Below are 20489 nucleotides of genomic sequence, written 5' to 3'. Positions count from 1 at the left end.
CTGGGTGTGACCCTGTGTGTGCCCAGCCCCAGACCTGCACGTGGCCGGTTTTCCACGCTGGCAGCCTGGCATGACCCAACTCCCTGTCCAGGGCAGGAAGAGGTCTCGCCGAGCAGGGAGAGAGTCACCCTGGCCCGGAAGCCTCGCCTGCACAGGGCACAGCTGCCTCTTGCCTCCTCTTCGCCTCCACGGTGGAAGGGCTGGGGCCACGGGGCAGAGAAGAAAGGTTATCTCTGCTTGTTGGACAAACAGAGAGGAGATTATAAAACATACCCAGCAGTGGGCACCATGCATTCTGCAAGCCACCCTGGGGTGCAGCTGAGCTAGACATGGGACGGCGAGACGCCCAGCTCCTGGCAGCGCTCCTCGTCCTGGGGCTATGTGCCCTGGCGGGGAGTGAGAAACCCTGTAAGTGAAGGAGAGGGTCTTTTTATGTGCTTTCTTTATTTCTCTTAAAGAAAAAAAAAAGCACAACCATAAATTAACTTGAGAGGGGGAATGGCTATAAAGGCATCTGGCAATGTGTGTTGTTCACATGGGATTTGCCGCTGCTCAGGAGGGTGGCTCCAAGAAGGGCCTCCCTCCTAGGGAAAGGCTGAGTGACGGCAGGTGTCAGCGGGCCCCGTGTCGGGCCAGGAGGGCATTCCCACCAAGGGTCCTTGGAGTCCCAGAGCACTCACCTCTCGCCTGGATCTTGGCCTTGGGTCCATCTGTTCACCCTCCTCTAGGAGGGTTTTGTTTTTGTTTTTTTCCGAGACAGGATCTGGCTTTGCCGCCCAGGCAGGAGTGCAGTGGTGTGATCTTGGCTCACTGCAACCTCTGCCTCCCAGGCTCAAGTGATCCTCCCACCTCAGCCTCCTGAGTAGCTGAAACCACAGTTGTGGACCATCATGCCCAGCCAATTTTTTTTTTTTGTATTGTTTGTAGAGATGGGGTTTCGACATGTTGCCCAGGATGGTCTTGAACTCCTGAGCTCAAGCAATCTGCCCGCCTCGGCTTCCTAAAGTGCTGGGATTATAGGTATGAGCCACCATGCCTGGCTTTTTTTTTTTTTTTTCCTTTTAAACTAATATAACAATTTCAGCAAAGCCCTATCGGCTTCTCAGGAGGAAACTGCATTGCTTAAATATGGGCAAGATAAGACTTTGTGTTTCTCTATGTGGCAACAAGACAGTAGAGGCATCCCCTAGAACCTCTGAGAGAAGGAGCAGTGTGGTCTGGGGTACCAGGGTGGGGCCGACTGAGGGTCTTTCCACAGCCCCCTGCCAGTGCTCCAGGCTGAGCCCCCGTAACAGGACGAACTGCGGCTTCCCTGGAATCACCAGTGACCAGTGTTTTGACAATGGATGCTGTTTCGACTCCAGTGTCACTGGGGTCCCCTGGTGTTTCCACCCCCTCCCAAAGCAAGGTAATCTTCCAGGGAATCTTCCTGGGCCAGCAGCTGGCAACCCAGGACCCAGCTTCACAGGCGGAGCCCAGAGCAGGGGCTGGAGGAGGCCCAGTTGCTAGTCTAGGGTTAGCCTGGGTGGGTTAGTCTCGAGCTAGCCCCGGTTGGTTAGTCTAGAGCTAGCCCAGGTTGGTTAGTCTAGGGCTAGTGTAGGCTAGTTAGTCTAAGGCTAGCCCAGGTTGGTTAGTTTGGAGCTAGCGCAGGTTGATTAGTCTGGGGCTAGTAGCCCAGGTTGGTTAGCCTGGAGCTAGCCCAGGTTAGTTAGTCTAGGGCTAGCATAGGCTGGTTAGTCTGGGGCTAGCCCAGGTTGGTTAGTTTGGAGCTAGCACAGGTTGATTAGTCTGGGGCTAGTAGCCTAGGTTGGTTAGTCTGGGGCTAGCCCAGGTTGGTTAGTCTGGGGCTAGCCCAGGTTTGTTAGTCTGGAGCTAGCCCAGGTTGTTTAGTCTGGAGCTAGCCCAGGTTGGTTAGTCTGGGACTAGCCTGGACTGCTAGTCTAGAGGTAGCCTAGAGGACTGCTAGTCTAGAGGTAGTCTAGGGCTAGCCCAGGTTGGTTAGTCTGGGGCTAGCCCAGGTTGGTTAGTCTGAGGCTAGTAGCCCAGGTTGGTTAGTCTAGGGCTAGCCCAGGTTTGTTAGTCTAGAGCTAGCCCAGGTTGTTTAGTCTGGAGCTAGCCCAGGTTGGTTAGGTTGGTTAGTCTGGGACTAGTCTGGACTGTTAGTCTAGAGGTAGCCCAGGTTGGTTAGTCTGGGACTAGCCTGGACTGTTAGTCTAGAGGTAGCCCAGATTGGTTAGTCTGGGACTAGTCTGGACTGTTAGTCTAGAGGTAGCCCAGGTTGGTTAGCCTGGGGCCAGCCTGGACTGTTAGTCTAGAGGTAACCCAGGTCAGCCAACAGTGAGATGAAAATTTCCCACCTACCCTGTTTCTACACTGTTAGTTCTTTCAACAGATGTGTGTGTGGAGCCATCAGTTTTACTTTAGTTGAGAAAAAAATATATATATATATATAGGAGGTCTCCTCTAGCTTTTGAAGTGTGACTTCTGAAGAAGCTTCCATGGGGAAATGAAGGTATTTAATAGGACAGTAGTAACATAAGGGCTGACAGCCCTCAAATGTTAGGGAAGGAAGTGAAGCCTTCTAGGGTTCTTTGGGAGTGAGTTTTATGTTAGTGCACGGGATCAGGACCCAAGTCGTAACGCCGACGAGTGCTCAAAGGAAGGTTGTGTGTGTGTCGTGCACCTGTGTGTGTGGAACCAGGCACGTCCTCTGGAGAAGGGGGATTCATCCCCAAGATTGTTGCTGGGAGGCTTGCTGGGCCCCGCAGGCAAACCAGGCAGATGGTGGATTGTTCACGAGCGCCCACTGAATGGCAGTGTCTTTGGGAATCAATACCATGTCCAAACGCTTTCCATCTTACCAAGGTGCCCACAAACCCTCTCTCATCTTGGCCCGGGGGACCACCCCATTTACTGAGAACACTGAGTCCCGAGAGGCAAAATGATTTCCCCAAGGCGGGGGACTCCAGAGCTTCTGACTGTGACCACCCCACATAGGCCCCACCTTCGCGGAGGACAGGCCAGCCAAGCGTCGCTGGGGCCGACACTTCCACAGTCCCCGGGGGAGGCGGTCCCAGGGGCCGACACTTCCACAGTCCCCGGGGGAGGCCGTCCCGGGGGATGCTGCCCCAGGCAGCACCTCATGATCCACGGAGGCTGCAAATCAGCGCTGCTCTCAGAGGAGGAAGGGGTGGAGCTTTCCAGGGCACAGCAGGCCTGACTGGGTCTCGGTGCTGTGCCTGTCCCATGGCAGAGTCGGATCAGTGCGTCATGGAGGTCTCAGACCGAAGAAACTGTGGCTACCCGGGCATCAGCCCCGAGGAATGCGCCTCTCGGAAGTGCTGCTTCTCCAACTTCATCTTTGAAGTGCCCTGGTGCTTCTTCCCGAAGTCTGTGGAAGGTAACGTCGCTGTGGGACTCTCTGTCTGGTTCCCGGACACCATGATTCCTCCTCCGTCCGTAGAGGTGGGGTGCAGGGAGGGGAGCTGCCTCGCAGCCTCAATGCCATCGAGGCCAGGGCCCCTGCCTCCTACGGGATTCTGAAGGCAATTCCAGAATGTTCTTGGCAAAGACAGCGTCTTTTCAATAAGTTTATAGCCTCCAGCATTGCCACTGCGTCATCTGTGATGGTTCTAGAAACAGCGGCTTATCCCTGTTGCCTCCCCAGGTGTTGCAACGTTCAGAGGCGTTGCCTATTTTATTGCAAACCCATCTGCATTTGGAGGCTACTGAGTGTCTTGCACTGTGCTGGGTACCAGAGAGGGCCCAACTCAAGCAGACCTGGCCCCTTCTCCCGTGGCTTCCCCGTTCTCCCCCACATGACCCCGAATGACAAACCTCATCCACAACGTCCTGCTCCGGGCAGTCCTGGGAGGGTCCCGCCGGCAGAGGTGAACGGGTCCACTTCTCCCACCCGCTTAGTGATAGTGTGTTCCTGACTCGGGGTGTGGCGAGGTAAAAAAAGACCAAGCAGATCCAGGAAAATGGGGAAAGAGCTACTGGTCCTTGAAGGATGCCTTTTATTTTCCTTTTGTTAGGACATCAAAGCACTCCAAAGAGGGAAATATTTCATGTTCAGGATTTTCCGAGTGATTTTTTTATGTGACCTAAAGGTCCACCTAGAAAATGTTCACTTGTCTGGGGAGAATGCGCCCCACAGAGGAAACTCTGGCCTGGGGTGGGAAGATTTGGACCCTTTACACCCCCTCCCCGGGAAAGGAGCTCCTTCTTCAGTAGGAAGCTCCTGGGCAAAGTGATGCGCGCCCACCCCAGCTTCGCAGCCTAGGCACTCCCATTTCTGGGGTTCCCTTACCAACCATCTTGCATTTAAACTTCTAGACTGCCATTACTAAGAGAAGCTGGTTCCAGAGGATGCATCTGGCTCACCGGGTGTTCCGAAACCAAAGAAGAAACTTCGCCTTCTTATCAGCTTCATATTTCATGAAATCCTGGGTTTTCTTAACCATCTTTTCCTCATTTTCAATGGTTTAACATATAATTTCTTTAAATAAAACCCTTAAAATCTGCTAAATTTCTTTTTGGTTTCATTAACACAGAGGTGGTAATGGTGGTGTGCGTGCGTACCCATGTATGGGTGTGTGTATATGTGCGAATGTGCATATGTGTGAGTGTATATGCAGGGTTTTTGTTTGTTTGTTTTGAGACAGAGTCTTGCTTTGTCACCCAGGCTAGAGTGCAACGGTGCAATCTTGGCTCACTGCAACCTCCTCCTCCCAGGTTCAAGCTATCCTCCTGCCTCAGCCTCCCGAGTAGCTGGGATTACAGGTGCCCACCATCACACTGGCTAATTTTTGTGTTTTTAGTAGAGATGGGGTTTCACCATGTTGGCCAGGCTGGTCTCGAACTCCTGACATCAAGTGGTCCACCCAAAGTGGATGACTTTGGCATCCCAAAGTGCTGGGATTACAGGCGTGAGTCACCATGCCTGGCAGTTTTAATGTCCCTTCCATTTTTCTAAGAGAAAAAATTCATCAAATACATTCAGGTTTCTCTAAAAGCAATAAAAAAGTATTGCATGTAAGAACATTTCAGAATTCACAATCACTTTGTAACCCCCATTCTCAGTCCTTTTTATAAAAACTCAAATGACTAGCCCTAAAAACCTCTTGGAGTGATACGTGACTTCAGATTGCAATTGCAAAATCCTTTCTCTTTGACCGAATGCATTGCAGACCCCTCGATTTTGAGACGAGTGTGCGGCAGCCGGTCGTCTCCTATTTCTAAGGCAAGCAGGGAGGGGCCTTGACCAGGTAGGCCAAAAATTCTCTCCCAACTCTTTGCTTCTGTGTTTTCTGGCCTCTGCCTGAGGGTAGCTTTGGTAATCTGCTAAGGGAGGAAGTTGACAGCATTTCATTAAGGCAATGCCAGCCGTGGGGAGATCACTGTGTGAAAGATTCTTATTTATTCATTATTATTATTATTATCGTACCAATTGACAGGGTACGTGTGCAATTTTGTTACATGTGTAGTTTGCATAGTAGTCAAGTCAGAGCTTTTAGGGTGTCCACCACCTGAATCACGTACACTGTACCCATTAACTAACTTCTTGTCATCTGCCCCCTACCCCTGTCAGCCATCCACATGTCCATTGCCCACCATCCCTCTCTATGTGCGCGTGGACACATTTTTAGCATCCACTTACGAGTGAGAACAGGTGATATTTGACTTTCTGTGTCTAGTTCATTTCACTTAAGATAATGACCTCCAGTTCCATCCATGTTGCTGCAAAAGACATGATTTAATTCTTTTTATGGCGGAATATTATTTCATTGTGTATACATACCACTTTTTAAATCCATTTGCCTGTGATGGACACTTAGGTTGATTCCATATCTTTGCTATTGTGAATAGTGCTGCGATAAATGTACAAGTACAGGTATCTTTTTGATAGAATGATTTCATTTCCTTTGGATAGATACTCAGTGGGGACTGCTGCATTGAATAGCAGCTCTGTGTTTAGTTGAAAGATTCTTTTGTGTCTCCTTTAAGAGGTTCTGGTGTCATTCAGCTCCGTGGTGGGAGTGCAGAGTGGATGACGCTAGGCCAGTCTTTCTGTTGCTTCCCCCAACATCCCTCTCTACCCGAAGCCAATTGGCTTAGCAAATGTGTCACCCAATAGCCCACTCCTGTCACCCCAGAAAATCCAAGGCCTCTGCCCTCCAGGGTGGGGTGGGGCCAGTGCCACTAGCTTCCTATTAGAAGATGGGAGTATTAGGAAGTGCTTCTTCAAGGAACGGATGTGGCCTTACATCAACTCTCCGGATGCCTGCTTTGCGAGGAGGCCACGTGCTGCCTTGGGTCTCAGCTGTGTCTCAGTCTTACCTACAACATATCATCAGCTCAATGAACAGTGGCCCTTGTTAGCAACACGGGGTCTCAGAAACACTCAAGATAATCAGGTGGCGGAGACGGATGCTCATGTTTGTGAATTTATTCTTCCCAGGCTGCCGTGTCCTCTCTCGTTTTTCCCCCCCAGTACACTTAGTTTATGGGTTCCAGGGTCAGCCAGCCCTGGCCACACTGGCGGAAAAGCCAAAGCAGGCCAGTGGATTCCTGGAAAGGGTGGTTGGCATGCTCTCCAGGGGCATGTGAATTATCTGTGCCTCCCGGGTGAAGAGTGTGGAGGTTCTGCTCCCGGAGTTGGCACTGGGGCCTTCTTGGGTGCCGGATGAGGTGAAAGCTTCTGGTTTCATGCCTCTTCGGGCAGTTTCTGGTCTGCAGACTTTTGTTCTCAGGCAGTTGTCTGCAGGCCACTTGGCATGAGGCTCTAGGTGCAGGAACGTCTTTAATATGTGGGCACTTGTGTTTCCCATGGTGTCTTTCTGGGAACTTTCTTCTCATGCTGGTACTCCAATCCCATTTCCTCCTTCAGAAATTCTCTGATGCACGAAGGCCCCATTTTCTGAGCCAGTTCCTACATTGCCTTTTGGATCCTTGAGCAGGCATTCTGAAGTAACTTCCGTTGTGTTTGCCATGGGCCTGGGCTTGGGGGTCCATGGGCCACTCTGATCTGTTACCAATAGTACAGCTCCCGCTGGCTCCAGCACCATGAGTGAGTTAATTAACCACGTGACACTGCAAGATAGTTCAGAGTGGGCCACCCCCTTCCTCCTCCTTTGGGGGGTCCCCCCAGGGGCCCTGGAGCAACAGCTGGTGACATTTGAACCCACCCCTTGAGTAAAACAAGGCTTTCTTTTCCCTTCGCCCTCTTTTCCATTTTCTCCCCCAATCATTGCCTCCCTTCCCCTTCCTCCTGGGGTCTCCGGCTGCTTCTCGTCTCCTCTGCTTGCCCCTGGTTCCCTTCCCTTCCGTCCCCTTTCCCTGCAGAGGCTCCAATAATCCCTATCCAGTGCAGGCAGGGACCTCATGGATGGCAGAGCCGGTGAGGCTTGGCGGGAGGGCCCAGTGGCCATCGACCTAACCAGGACAGCCGCTGTGGCCCTCGAGTCAACTGCCTGCCCTCCTGGCTCCCTGCACTCCTCCAGGTCCCTGCCTGGCTGGTCCAGGTAACAGAGATGGCTTGAGAAGCAATTATAGGAGACGGGGTGGGTCAGCTCACTGGGGGTGGGAACAGCAGGAGCCATCACCATGTGTGCAGGTTGATGGCCCAGGTGGGTCACCATAGGGAGGTTTTTAAAAATCTCTCAGATTCTCAGGCTTTCTGTTTGTAAAATATGAGTAATGATTACTTCCCTAGCAGGGTTCTGGTGAGAATTAAAAATAATATTTGTGACTGCGCATGGTGGCTCAGTCCTGTAATCCCAGCACTTTGGGAAGCCAAGAGAGGAGGATTGCTTGAGCCCAGGAGTTCAGGACCAGCCTAGGCAACATGCTGAGACCCCATCTCTACAAAAAATACAAAAAGTAGCTGGGCACACCTTTAGTCCCAGCTACTCAGGAGGCTGAGGTGGGAGGATTGCTTGAACCCAGGGAAGTGAAGGCTGCAGTGAGCCGTGATCACACCACTGCACTCCAGCCTGGGTGACAGAGTGAGATCCTGTCTCAAATAATAATAATAATAATAATAATAATAATAATAATAATAATGTTTGTGAGCTGCCTGGTGCACACAGCAGGCCCCCACTACATGGAGCTCCTGCCAGAGGCCGCCGGTGGCCTTGTGGTCTTGTCCTGTGGCCTCCTATAAAAAAGCCTCTTCCAAGGAGAATGGCTTGAACCTGGGAGGTGGAGGTTGCAGTGAGCTGAGATCACGCCACTGCGCTCCAGCCTGGTGACAGAGTGAGACTCTGTATCAAAAAAAAAAAAAAAAAAAACTTCTTCCAAGTACCATGTAGGACAGCCAGCTCTGCCTCCAGAATGTGGTAATCCTGGATAACACGCACTTATTCTTTATATATTCACTATATCTAGCGCTCGCCGCATACACAGTCATGCACCACGCATGACAATGTTTTGGTCAACAGTGGGCCTCGTATATGACTGTGATCCCATAAGGTTATAATGAAGCTGAAAAATTTCCATCACCTGGTGACATCAGGGCCATTGTAATGTCACAGCATGATGCGTTACTAAGCTGTTTGTGGGAAGGCTGGAGTCAACACACCTACTGCACTGCCAGTTGTATGAAAGTACAGCACATAAAATCATGTACACCACCTAATACTGGCTATGATTATAAATGGCAGTGTGACTGGCTTATGTACATACTACACTTTTTATTGTTATTTTAGAGTGTACTCCTTCTACTTATATAAAAACAGTTAACTGTGAACAGCCTCAGGTGGGCCCTTCAGGAGGTCCCAGAGTCAGGCATCGTTATCATAGGAGATGACAGCTTCCTGCGTGTTACTGGCCCTGAAGACCTTCCAGTGGGACAAGATGTGGAGGTGGAAGACGGTGGCAGTGAGAATCCTAACCCTGCGAGGGCCTTGGCTAATGTGTGTGTGTTTTAGCTTTTAACAAAAAGTCTAAAAAAGTTAAAAAATATTAAAATTACTAAAAAGTTTATAGAATAAGGATATAAAGAAAGAAAATATTTTTGTACAGTTGCACAATGCATTTGTGTTTTAAGCAAGTATTATTAAAAAAAGTCAGAATTTTGGCCAGGTGTGGTGGCTCACGCCTGTAATCCCAGCACTTTGGGAGGCCGAGGCAGGCAGATCATGAGGTCAGGAGTTCAAGACCAGCCTGACCAACATGGTAAAACCCCATCTCTACTAAAAGTACAAAAATTAGCCAGGTGAGTTGGCAGGTGCCTGTAATTCCAGCTATTCAGGAGGCTGAGGCAGGAGAATTACTTGAACCCGGGAGAAAGAGGTTGCAGTGAGCTGAGATCACACCATTGCACTCCAGCCTGGGCCACAGAATGAAACTCCATCTCAAAAAAAAAAAAAAAGAAAAAGAAAAAAAAGAATTTTTAAAAATTAAAAAAAATATAAAGTAAAAATGTTACAGTAAGTTGAGGTTAATTTTATTATTGAAGAAAGAATAGTATTTTTTATAAATGTCGTGTGTTTATGAAGTCTATGGTAGGACAGTCGTGTCCTGGGCCTTCGAATTCACTCCCCACTCCCTCCCTGTCTTGTCCGGTCCTGCAAGCTCCGTCCATGGTAAGTGCCTACATACCGTCCCATTCTTTATCTTTCACACCATGTTTTGACTGTATCTTTTCTTTTTCTTTTTTTTTTGAAAAGGAGTCTCACCCTGTTGCCCAGGCCAGAGTGCAATGGCACCAATCTCGGCTCACTGCAACCTCCGCCTCCTGGGTTCAAGTGATTCTCCTGCCTCAACTTCCCAAGTAGCTGGGATTACAGGCACTTGCCACAACACCCAGCTAATTTTTGTACTTTTAGTTGAGATGGGGTTTCACCGTGTTGGTCAGACTGGTCTCGAACTCCTGACCTCAGGATCTGCCCACCTCGGCCTCCCAAAGTGCTGGGGATACAGGCATAAGTCACCATGCCCGGCCTTGGCTGTACCTTTTCTGTGTTTAGATACACAAATGCTTACCACTGCGTTACGGTTGCTTCCAGTGTTCAGTCCAGTCACTCGCTGCACAGGTTTGCAGCCTGGGAGCCAACCGTGCAGCCTGGGTGTGCAGCAGGCGCTGCCCTCTGGCTGTGCATTAAGCACATTCTACGGTGTTCACACAACGACAAAACCCCTCATGACGCGTTTCTCGTAACATTTCCCTGTCGTTAAGTGCTGCACAGCTGTATGTGCACAGGCACTTTAGTGCTGATTTATAGTGGGTATCTATACACATATCTCTATGCACATAAAAATTAAAATATCAACATCAAGTTTGTTTTCTTTTTCTCCTGTTAATCTTCCTTTTTAACAAGTTTAATTTGCAGACAGCTGAAGAACCTAAAAGGGTAGAGGAAAGTGAAGAGCCCAGGTAATGGCCACGGCACCTTGGGTTCTTGAGCAGCTGCCATCTGGAAGTCAAGTACTCTTCTGCCCAAGGGCTGTCCAGGGCATCATCCACCATTTCTACTCTGAGTCTCAGGACTGTCTGGCCCTGCCCTGCTGCCCTGGAGAAAGGTATTTTCTTGTTGCATCTCCATTTACTATCCTCTTTCTCACCTCTCAAGTAACACATCTCCATTGACTCAGTCAGATCACCTCTGCCTGGCAGAGCCAATTCAGAGTCTTCTTTCCCTTTAAGACTTCCTCTGTTCGGAGTGTTGTGCTAACATTGAGGCCTAAAACCACATATTTTTCCTCCCTGTTGACTGTATGTGTATCTGTGAATTGATTTTTTAAATGACCATATTTACCTTCTCAACCCCTCTTAATATGTTGAGCTGCTAGAGGACACAACATACCGATATGAATGCTGCATGGATTTCATAATGCTGGGGGCTGAGTTGGAGTTTATGATGCCTCCATGACTGCAGCTTTCTTATCAACACTGACCATATCATCTTCTTCTTTTGTAACCTCCCACAGCACCTGGACTGAAGGCTGTGCACACAGTGGATGTTAAATAAATATTGACTGATATTCTTTGTTCAATAATATTTCTGTCCATAGGAACTCAACAAATCCTAACTCTTTGGTAAAACTCCTTAAGACATTGAAAAACAAGATATCATATGAGGGCCACGGAAGTATGAATAATGTATTAAGGAGAGTTGGTATTTAGCTTCTGGCCATTTGATATGTAAAACAGGGCTATTATAAGTCTTGAGAACATGGGCTGCCTCTATCATGAAGAGCCACCAGGAGGCATTGGCAATTAAGGTAGGCTCTTGCCTGAAGATGTTGCTGTATTTTGTGATCTCACACTTTGCTTTCAGTTCCTGGATGGAGTAAATAGTGAATAAGGTGCATACATTACAGCAGGGAAAAAGCATCCTTTGAAACATGGAGCTGATGGTGAGTAGGAAGATTCAAGTGAGAGGCATGCCTGTCTCAAACCTAAGAAATGTCCACAGGGCACCTTTAGCACAAACCACCCAGAGTCCTGTGGACACCAGCCCTGGAAAGGTAGCCGACTGTAAGGGGCTCCTCCTCCACACAGGGAAATCACCCTTTTCTCTGCACAAACAGGGAAGCCCCAGGGTGAGGCTCCAGAGGTCATGTGTGGTTTCCATCTGGGCCATCTCATACAGTCAATTTGCAGTTCTGATAGTCCCACCATGTTTTTGTTTTGGTAGACAACATATTTCTTAAGGGTGGGCCCTGCTTTCAATTTCTTTTGAATTCCCTAAAAACTACTCTCTAGTCATCTAGGCTAACAATTGCAGAGAATGTGGTGGGATTAGGCACCAGCTATGGTTGCATTTTATGAGATGTAAGGTACTTTCAATTCTGACCATTCTATTTCTAGATTCCCATGAAAAATCAAAGAGACCGTTTCTTCTCCTCTAGTGGTGAGCAGCCACCAATGACCCTTCTTCTCTTTGAACAAAGTAATGGTCATTTTCAAGAAGTCAGAAAAATAATCTTTAGTTTATGTTCTCTGACAGACTTCGAGGGGAGGGATGAGCTGGGGCACAGCATGGGTGACACACCCATGGTGCATTTGATCCAGAGATTACTTGTATTAAACATGGACTCTTTCTAGTGCTTCTCCACTGGGATGTTAATTCCCTCTCTAGTTCAAGCTCCTTGCTTGTCCAGAACACAGTCAGGCACTCATCCTCAGGTGGATCTGTCGACTCTGCTAATATAGAGAGAAAGTTGAGATTGCACTGCAGGGGCCCAAAGACCTGGGAATTAAAATTTTTAAATGTGAAAGGACTTAAGACTTTTATTTGCCATCAAGCTGGATGCTGCTGGGATTTAAAAGTGGTTGTAAGAGTTAAAGAAAGAGGAAAGAAATGCAAAAAGTGGCTCAACAGTCAAAGACAGGTTGATTTTGGAGAATAAACCTGAGAGGGGCTTCTGGTCACTTTGGTCAGGAGCACTCTCTCTTACAGACTAAGAGTATTTATTGGTTTTAGGGTGAGAGCTTATCACAAGCTTGGAATGTTTCCGTGTTGGGGAGAACTTTATGGTGGGGTTGGAATGTCTCTGGCTGGAGGGGAGGTTATCTTGGGCCTGGCATGCCTCTGGTCGGGGAGGAGTTTATTTCTTATGGTTGGAAAGTTTCTGGTCAGAGATGTCATTTGTGGTTTATGGTCCTGCTGACCTTAGCCATTAGGCATGCCCTTTGGATTTAGGCAGTTTTTGATCAAGGTGAACTTTAAAATGGCGGTGCTTGTCCAAGATGGCAATGCTCCTACTCTGTCAGTGGTCCCTTCCCCATCCCTCACCAGATAAACCCCTGGGGTATTGGCCAGGCAACCGGGATGAAGCATGAGAATGGCCCCCAAACCAGGACCCATGTGCCACTCCCAGCCTCAGGGCTGGCTTCTCCCAGCCTCTCTCACACCCAGCAGCTGGGACTTGCTGCCCACACCACCTGCGTTATTTGGATTTCTTTAAATAAAAATTTTAAATAGCCATATGTCAAATGCCTTTCCTTGAATGGTATCTAATGTAGTGTCATCTATATATGTGCTACCCAGATTCATCAACTTGTCAGTTACTTATGCCTTGATGCCTCTCACTTTAAAAATGCCTCTCATTTTAAAAAGAAATAAAATCATAAAAGTACTCCTTTAATCCATCCTTTTTCCTCCCTCCCCAGAATTAACCACTCTTCCTAAGTCAGTGGGCATTATTCCCATGATACCCATAAACAATACATGGTATTATTTTGTTGTTTTTTAAAATAATCAGAAATGGTATCCTAGTATGCAGCCTTTTCAACTTATATCTTATTTTTAACTTTTGAAATGTATTTGCATTAATAAAAATATATTTGCTTCATTGATTTTAACACGTGTATAATATTCCACAGGATTCAGTCCCCAATTGATAGGCAACTAGGTATAATGTTTCCAGTTTCTTTCTATCAGAACAATACGGACTTCTTCAATTTACTGGCTGTTGTCAAAATGCTTGCCAAACAGGGTGTGTCAATTACCTTTTTGCCAGATTTGCATAAGAGTTTCTATTTCTCCACAACGTGTCGACATTTGGTAATCAGTGCAATCTGATGTTAAGTAAAGTGATATTTTAACATTGGTTTATTTGTAATTCCTTGACTTTTTGTGAGGTTGAGCTTCTTTCCATATCCTTATTGACTACCTAGCTTTTCTTTTCAGTGGCAATCCTATTTGTATATTTAAAAAATCATGTTATTTGTCTTTTTCTCACTGGTTTGAAGGAGTTCTTTACCTATCCTTTATAGCAATCCTTTGTCAGTTACATGGGTTTCAAATATCTTTTCCTAGTTCATGACTAGACTTTTTTTTTACTCCTCTATCATGTCTTGATGAATAGATATCCTTAATTGTAATTGAGTCAGATTTATCAACTGCACCTTCATGATTTGTGCTATTTTAGAGCATCCTTTAAAAAATCTATTTAAAAAATTCTTTAAAACAAGGTTACAGGAAACAAAGTTAATATACAAAAATCAATGGTGTTCATATATTAGCTACAGGCAATTGAAAATCAAATGATCTTCCTTGAATAAAGACAGTTTTCCTTCTTCCTTTGTGATCTTTATGCCTTTTATTCCTTGCTTTATACCATTGCTAGAAGCACCATTACAATGTTAAATAAAAGTAATGAGAGTGGGAATTCTTGCTTTGGCCTAGATTTTAGGAGGAGAATATTCAATATTTCACCATTTAGTATAATGTTGTATTTTTTGTAGATTTCCTTTATTAGCTTAAGAATGATCTCTTTATTCCGAGTTTTCTGAGAATTTTTATCATGTATCAGTGTTAATTTTGTTAAACGCTTTTTACACATTCATTGAAATGATTACATGTTTTAAATTTTTTTTCTGTTAAACTGCATTGATTATTTGATGTTAAACTCTACCTTGTTTTTCTTAGAAAAAAAAATCTACATCTTGACATATTGTTTTTATATCTTGCTGGATTGAATTTGCTAATATTTTTATAAGTATTTTTCAATCTGTGTTGATGTTGCTCTTTCATTATTCATAATATATTTGTCAAGTTTTCATATTAGACTTATGATGGCCTCATAAAGTGAGTTGGAAAATATGCCCAGCTCATCTTTTTCCTAGGTTTGTATAGATTAGAGGTCTTCATTTGTGTTTGGTAGAATGCAACAGTGAAACCACTCAAGCCTGCAATTTTCTTTGTAGGAAGGTTTTTGATAGCAACTTCAAAATTTTTAATAGACATAAGACTATTTAGGTTTCCTATTTTTTGTCTGTGTCCATTTTGGTAAATTGTGTTTTACAGGGAATTTGTTCATTTCATATTTAAGTTACCAAATTTGTTGGTATTAAGTTACTCTAAATATTATCTAGTTATCCTTTTAATGTCTGTACCATGATAGTAATAGCCTATCTTTCATTCCTGATGTTGGTAGCTTGTGTTTTCTTTATTTTTTCTCCTGACCAGTCTAGTTACAGGTTTATCTTTTAAAAAGAAATATCTTCTCAAAGATTCAGCATTCTTAATTTTTTCTCTGGCTTTTTTTTTTTCTTTCTTTTTTTGAAAGAGTTTCACTGTCACCCAGGCTGGAGTGCAGTGGCATAATCTCGGCTCACTGCAGTCTCCGCCTCCCAGGTTCAAGAGATTCTCGTGCCTCAGCCTCTTGACTAGCTGGGATTGTAGGTGTGCATCCCAATGTCCAGCTAATTTTTTTGTATTTTTAGTAGAGACAGGGTTTCGTTTTGTTGGCCAGGCTGGTCTCGAACTCCTGGCCTCAAGTGATCCTCCCACCTCAGCCTCCCAAAGTTCTGGGATTATAGTCATGAGCCACCATGTCTGGCCACTTTTTTTTTTTTTTCTGATTTCACGCTGTCAGACTTTATGATATTGTCCCACAGGTAGTTGGGGCTTTGTTCATTTCTTCAACCTTTTTTTTCTTTCTATTCTTCAAACTGGATAATTTAAAGTGTGCTATCTTTTACGTTAATTGACTTTCCTCTGTCATCTTCATTTTACTCTAAGACTTCAATACGTTTTACTTTCATGTACATATTTACTATTCTTTCATTTACTTATTTATTTAGTTTATATTCACTGTAGATTTATTATTCACACATATACTTCTCAGTTCTTTTTGTTTTTTTCTTGAGACAGAGTCTTGCTCTGTTGCCCAGGCTGGAGTGCAGTGGTGTGATCTTGGCTTACTGCAACCTCCATCTCCTGGGTTCAAGTGATTCTCCTGCCTGAGCCTTCCAAGTAGCTCAGACTATAGGTGTGCACCACCACACCCAGCTAATTTTTTGTTTTTTGTATTTTTTAGTAGAGACGGGGTTTTGCCATGTTGGCCAGGCTGGTCTTGAACTCCTGACCTCCCGTAATCCACCCGCCTCAGCCTCCCAAAGTGCTGGGATTACAGGCATGAGCCACCACACCTGACTCCCCTCAGTTCTATACTTTCTACTTGGTTATTTTTACACAGTTTTTAAATTTTCTTTTTCTGGGATTTTCTATTTTTACATACATTATAAGCAATATTTCTTTATTTCCTCAAGCATACTTATACTAATTGTTTTAAAATCTTTATCTGGTCATTGCAATGTCTGGGTCATCTCAGGTTGATGGCTTTTTTTCTCTTCAGAACGCATGAGACATTCCTGTTGGTTGTGTGTTTAGTAATTTCCGATTGTGGCCAGGACATTGTGTTGTTACGTTGTGGGGAATGCAGATTCTGTTCTCTTCCTCTGAAGATAGTTGTGTTTGCCTGTTTATTTATTTTGTATGTTTGTTTTGACAGGCAATCATCTCCATTGGATTCAAACGTCAAACTCTGCTTCTTGGGTGTCATTCAAACTTCAGTTTCTTCATCTTTAGCCAGAGTCTGTCCTGTATGTGGATGGTCCATGGGTCAGAGAGAGACTTGGGAAGGGTTTTCACACAGAATTTGGAGCTTCTCCTCTCTAGCTCTCTCCTTTCTGGGATTCCTCCTTCACTTTCCTGCAGCTGGGTTTGCCCTTTTCTCAGTACAGTGATTCTCCAGCCTGAAGGACCACAGGTTTCCACTAGTGTTTTAGCCGCAACTATACAACACCCACTGTGACCTACCCTCAGGCAAAATCCCATACAGAAGTAAATTCGCAGCATTCCCTCTCCTTCCAGGGTCAGCTCCCCTCCAGGATCTCAGACAGCTGTGCTTGGTTTGTTTTTCTCACTTTCCAGTGCCATCAGGCCATTGCTTTGTGCTTTTTCCAGAATTTTCATTGTTATATCAAGAAGGGCAGGGTCTAGTATGAGCTGGTTGACTATCTCTACTTTTAGTGACTTAAAGTTTTACTTTTCACTTTGGGCCTGTAATTCACTTTGAACACTGTGGGACTTGGACAGAGGGAGGAACAGGCACTCCCCCAGTTTTGGGCACGGAGACACAGACAAGCAATCCCAACACAAATGTGGCATATTGTCATGCTCTGACATACGTGGTCATGCACAGACGGGAAGGTACATGGATGCATGTGTGTGCATGTGGCCCTGCAATGGGTCAGGAAGCTGAGGAGCCACACAGCACAAACGGGACCGACCGCAGTACTAAGTGTCCTGGCTCAGGGGCACTGAGCACCCAGGCAGAGCTCATCCAGCTCCCCAGGAAGCCAGCCAGGGCAGAGAGGAAAACTTGTTAGTGGGTTGTTAAATTGTGGTTCTAAATTTACCTTTTTCAATGTAGATAATTAAAAATAGCTTAGCGTCATTAGGTGGGGATCTAAATTTGTCTTTTTAAAATACAGATAACTGATTGTCATGGTACCATTTATTCAATTGTCCTGTTTCCCCATTGATATCAAATATATTATCCACATTTTCGTATGTGTGTGGATCTATTTCTGACCTTTCTGTTCTGTTCCAGTTGTCTGATTTTATCCCCGCACCCGTACTTCCCTGCTTTAAACACAGTAGTTTTGTAATCAGTCTTAATGTCTGATAGGATAGATATCTTCTGATTCTTCTTTTCCTCTTCCTGGGAACCGTTCTTTAAACTTTTACTAGGTATTTTTGGTGCTTTATCTTTTCATTTAAATCCTGAAGTCAGTTTGTGACATTTAATTACAATCTTCCTTTGAGACTTTGATAGAAAATAAGTTGAATATATAGTTTATTTTGAGAAAATTACCACCTTTAGAATCCATGGTCTTCTCATCCTTGAATAGGCACGTCTCTGCTTCCTCAGTTCTTCTTTCAGGCCCTTCGGTAAAGTCCATAATTTGTCTGCACATCTAGTCTTCCCTTATACTCCAGAGTCTCTCATGGGAAGGAGCTACACATTTTTTGCCTTTGTTCTCTCTCACCAGAGTCTGTCACAGTTATCTGCCCAGTAGGAGCCCTCAAGAAACAAATTTAGACCTCTGTCTTTGGGTTTTATATCTAAATACAGAATCCAATTGTCAGAGGCATATGAACCAGAGCAACTCCATCTTAAATAGGAGCTGGGTAAATGAGGCTGAAACCTACAGAGCTGCATTCCCAGACGGTTAAGACATTCTAAGTCACAGGATAAGATAGGAGGTCAGCACAAAATACAGGTCATAAAGACCTTGCTGATAAAACAGGTTGCAGTGAAGGAGCCGGCCAAAACCCACTGAAACCAAAATGGCCACGAGAGTGACCTGTGGTCGTCCTCATTTTTACACTCCCACCCGCGCCATGACAGTTTACAAATGCCATGGCAACGTCAGAAAGTTACCTTAGATGATCTAAAAAGGGGAGGCATGAATAATCCACCCCTTGTTTGGCATATCGTCAAGAATAACCATAAAAATGGGCAACCAGCAGCCCTCAGGGCTGCTCTGTCTATGGAGTAGCCGTTCTTTTATTCCTTTACTTTCTTAATAAACTTGCTTTCTCTTTGCACTGTGAACTTGCCCTGAATTCTTTCTTGCCCAAGATCCAAGAACCCTCTCTTGGGGTTTGGATCAGGACGCCTTTCCCGTAACACAATGAATAAATATAGTTAGAACTCTTGGTGTTGTGGGTGTTGGAGTGGAGATTTAGCTAAGACATCAAGAAACAGTAGATGTCATATTTCAAAGTGAGACAATAGACCATGAAACATCAAAAACAATTTGGCTGAGAATTGTTAGATGATTCTTCAGTATTTTGCCTCTACCGATGCTACAAAAGGTTTAAGGGAAGGGAATTTTGTAGAAAATGCTAAGTGTGAGAATTTTTAAGGAGTTGCTGATATGCTGTGAGTCTCTCTCACTGTCATCTTGCCCCAAGGGGTAAGGGTGGGGTGTGCCTGTCTCTAGTCTCAGGTCTTAGGAATGAGGTCTTAGTGGGTCCACCAAGAGAGCGTGGTGCACGTCCTCCATGGTTGGAGGCTACAGGACACCGGTTTCTGACTCTTGGGGACTCTAATATCTAGTGAGGAACAGGACGAACCGTTAGGATCTGCCTGCATCCCAGAGTGTGTTGGGGTGAAGGAGGCACAAATGTGTCCAGTGAACCACAGGTAAGCCATGGAGCTCAAGAGAGCTGTGTCCGTCATCCTAGACTTTGTACAAGAGAGACACCTGAGGTGGGAGCAGACATCATCTCAGAGAAACCAAAGACAACACCACATTCCTGGGGATGGGAGGAGAAATTGATGAGCTAGTGGAAAGTGCATCCCCAGCGTCCAAGGATCTGCAGATGAGGAACCCCTGAAGACCCCCCGGAAGCAGCACATGAGATAAGGCGTTTGTTTCAAGCACCTGATGGGCCCAGAGAGTGTGGAGCCAGCCTGGGAAACACCAGTCCAGTATAGGAAGAGCTTCCCTTCCCGGTTCCTTGTTCCCCTTACTCCCCACTACCCTGCCCTTGCCCCAACCACTGTTCCTACCCCTGGAGCAGCAGGCCAGGAGAGGGAGACGGTTCAATTTATTAATTATGGCAAATTGCAAACATATATTAAAGTAGAGATAATAGTATCATGAACCCCCATCAATGAGTTTCAACAAGTATCAACTTATGGCCAACCTTGTTTTATCTATACTTACTACCTCTAATTATCCTTCCTGAATTATTTTGAAGACAATTCCACAGATTATACGTAATATTTCAGTCTATACCTTGAAGAGATACTGATACATGTAAACGTTTACATCCATATGTGTGTCATATACGTAGAGCTACACACTCAAAGATCCACCCCATGCTAAAAATGTCCACTAATTCCTTTATGGCATCAAATGAAAACATCTAATTTTAAGTCAAGTTCAGAATTTTGATTGTCATATGGGACTGGACATGTCAACTCCTAAATGGCAACTATGCCTAAATGGCAACTATGTTTTGTGATTTTAGAGACCATAGGATTACCTGACTTTTCTTTCCAAAAGAGAAGGAACCAATCCCCACAGAATGGGAGACAAAGACAAAGACACCTAGTGCTGTCGTTGGCCCCGTGAGTGCTGTGTGGCTCCTCAGCTCCCCGACCCATTGCAGGGCCAGATGCACACACATGTATCCATGTACCTTCCCTATCTGTGCACGACCACATATGTCAGGGCATGACGCTATGCCACATGTGTGTTGGGATCACCTGACTGTGTCTCCATTTCCAAAGTTGGGGGGGTGCCTGTTCCTCCCTCTGTCCTAGTTCCACAGTGTTCAAGTCTCTGGAAATGACTGCAGCCCAGTGGGGGGCTCGTGGAATGTCCTCTTGGCAGGGGGTCCTGGTCCCAGTTTGCCAGGCACACTCCCTGGCCACACCTCTTGTCGTGGCATCATTATTCACAGCACCTCCACTCACCTGTCTGAAAAGTGTCCTGGCTTTGACAACCTCTCACAGGGCTGCCTCTCTGTCCCGCTGTGCCCTGGGCATGAGCTGCCGCGTGCCCTGCCCTCCATCGGGCAGAGCCCAGCCCAAGCCCCACCAGAACGCGAGAGTCCCGGAGCCCTCACCAGCCAGTGTTGTCTTAGCCTCCCCTGAGACAAGGAAATGGGAATGAAAGAGTCCACTGGGGATAATTCTGGTGACAGGGGATTTTGGGAAGGGATCAA

The 20489-nt window shown here is 45.8% G+C and overlaps 1 protein-coding gene and 1 long non-coding RNA gene across 2 annotated transcripts; both read left to right on the top strand.

The window, feature by feature from the left end:
- The first annotated feature begins 292 nt into the window (after nt 1-292).
- Nucleotides 293-4531, top strand: TFF2 (trefoil factor 2). The gene is made up of 4 exons (XM_525480.5): nt 293-408; nt 1259-1408; nt 3254-3400; nt 4339-4531. Exons 1-4 carry the CDS (start codon nt 330-332, stop codon nt 4350-4352), a joined length of 390 nt encoding a protein of 129 aa, XP_525480.2. The 5' UTR covers nt 293-329; the 3' UTR covers nt 4353-4531.
- A 4063-nt stretch (nt 4532-8594) lies between these two features.
- LOC134809230 (uncharacterized) lies at nt 8595-11017 on the top strand. The gene is made up of 3 exons (XR_010154425.1): nt 8595-8918; nt 9504-9590; nt 10338-11017. It is a non-coding gene; the product is annotated as an uncharacterized LOC134809230 (long non-coding RNA).
- Nucleotides 11018-20489: the final 9472 nt, after the last annotated feature.

The sequence above is a fragment of the Pan troglodytes genome, chromosome 22 (assembly GCF_028858775.2).
Source record: "Pan troglodytes isolate AG18354 chromosome 22, NHGRI_mPanTro3-v2.0_pri, whole genome shotgun sequence".
NCBI lineage: Eukaryota > Metazoa > Chordata > Mammalia > Primates > Hominidae > Pan > Pan troglodytes.
Note: the sequence above shows the minus strand (reverse complement) of the source record. Positions and strands in the feature narration are given on the sequence as shown.

Coding starts and splice junctions, on each gene's coding strand:
- TFF2 (XM_525480.5), top strand. CDS start 330: ATGGGACGGCGAGACGCCCAGCTCCTGGCAGCGCTCCTCGTCCTGGGG. Junction 409..1,258: donor GGCGGGGAGTGAGAAACCCT/GTAAGTGAAGGA, acceptor GTCTTTCCACAG/CCCCCTGCCAGTGCTCCAGG. Junction 1,409..3,253: donor CCACCCCCTCCCAAAGCAAG/GTAATCTTCCAG, acceptor GTCCCATGGCAG/AGTCGGATCAGTGCGTCATG.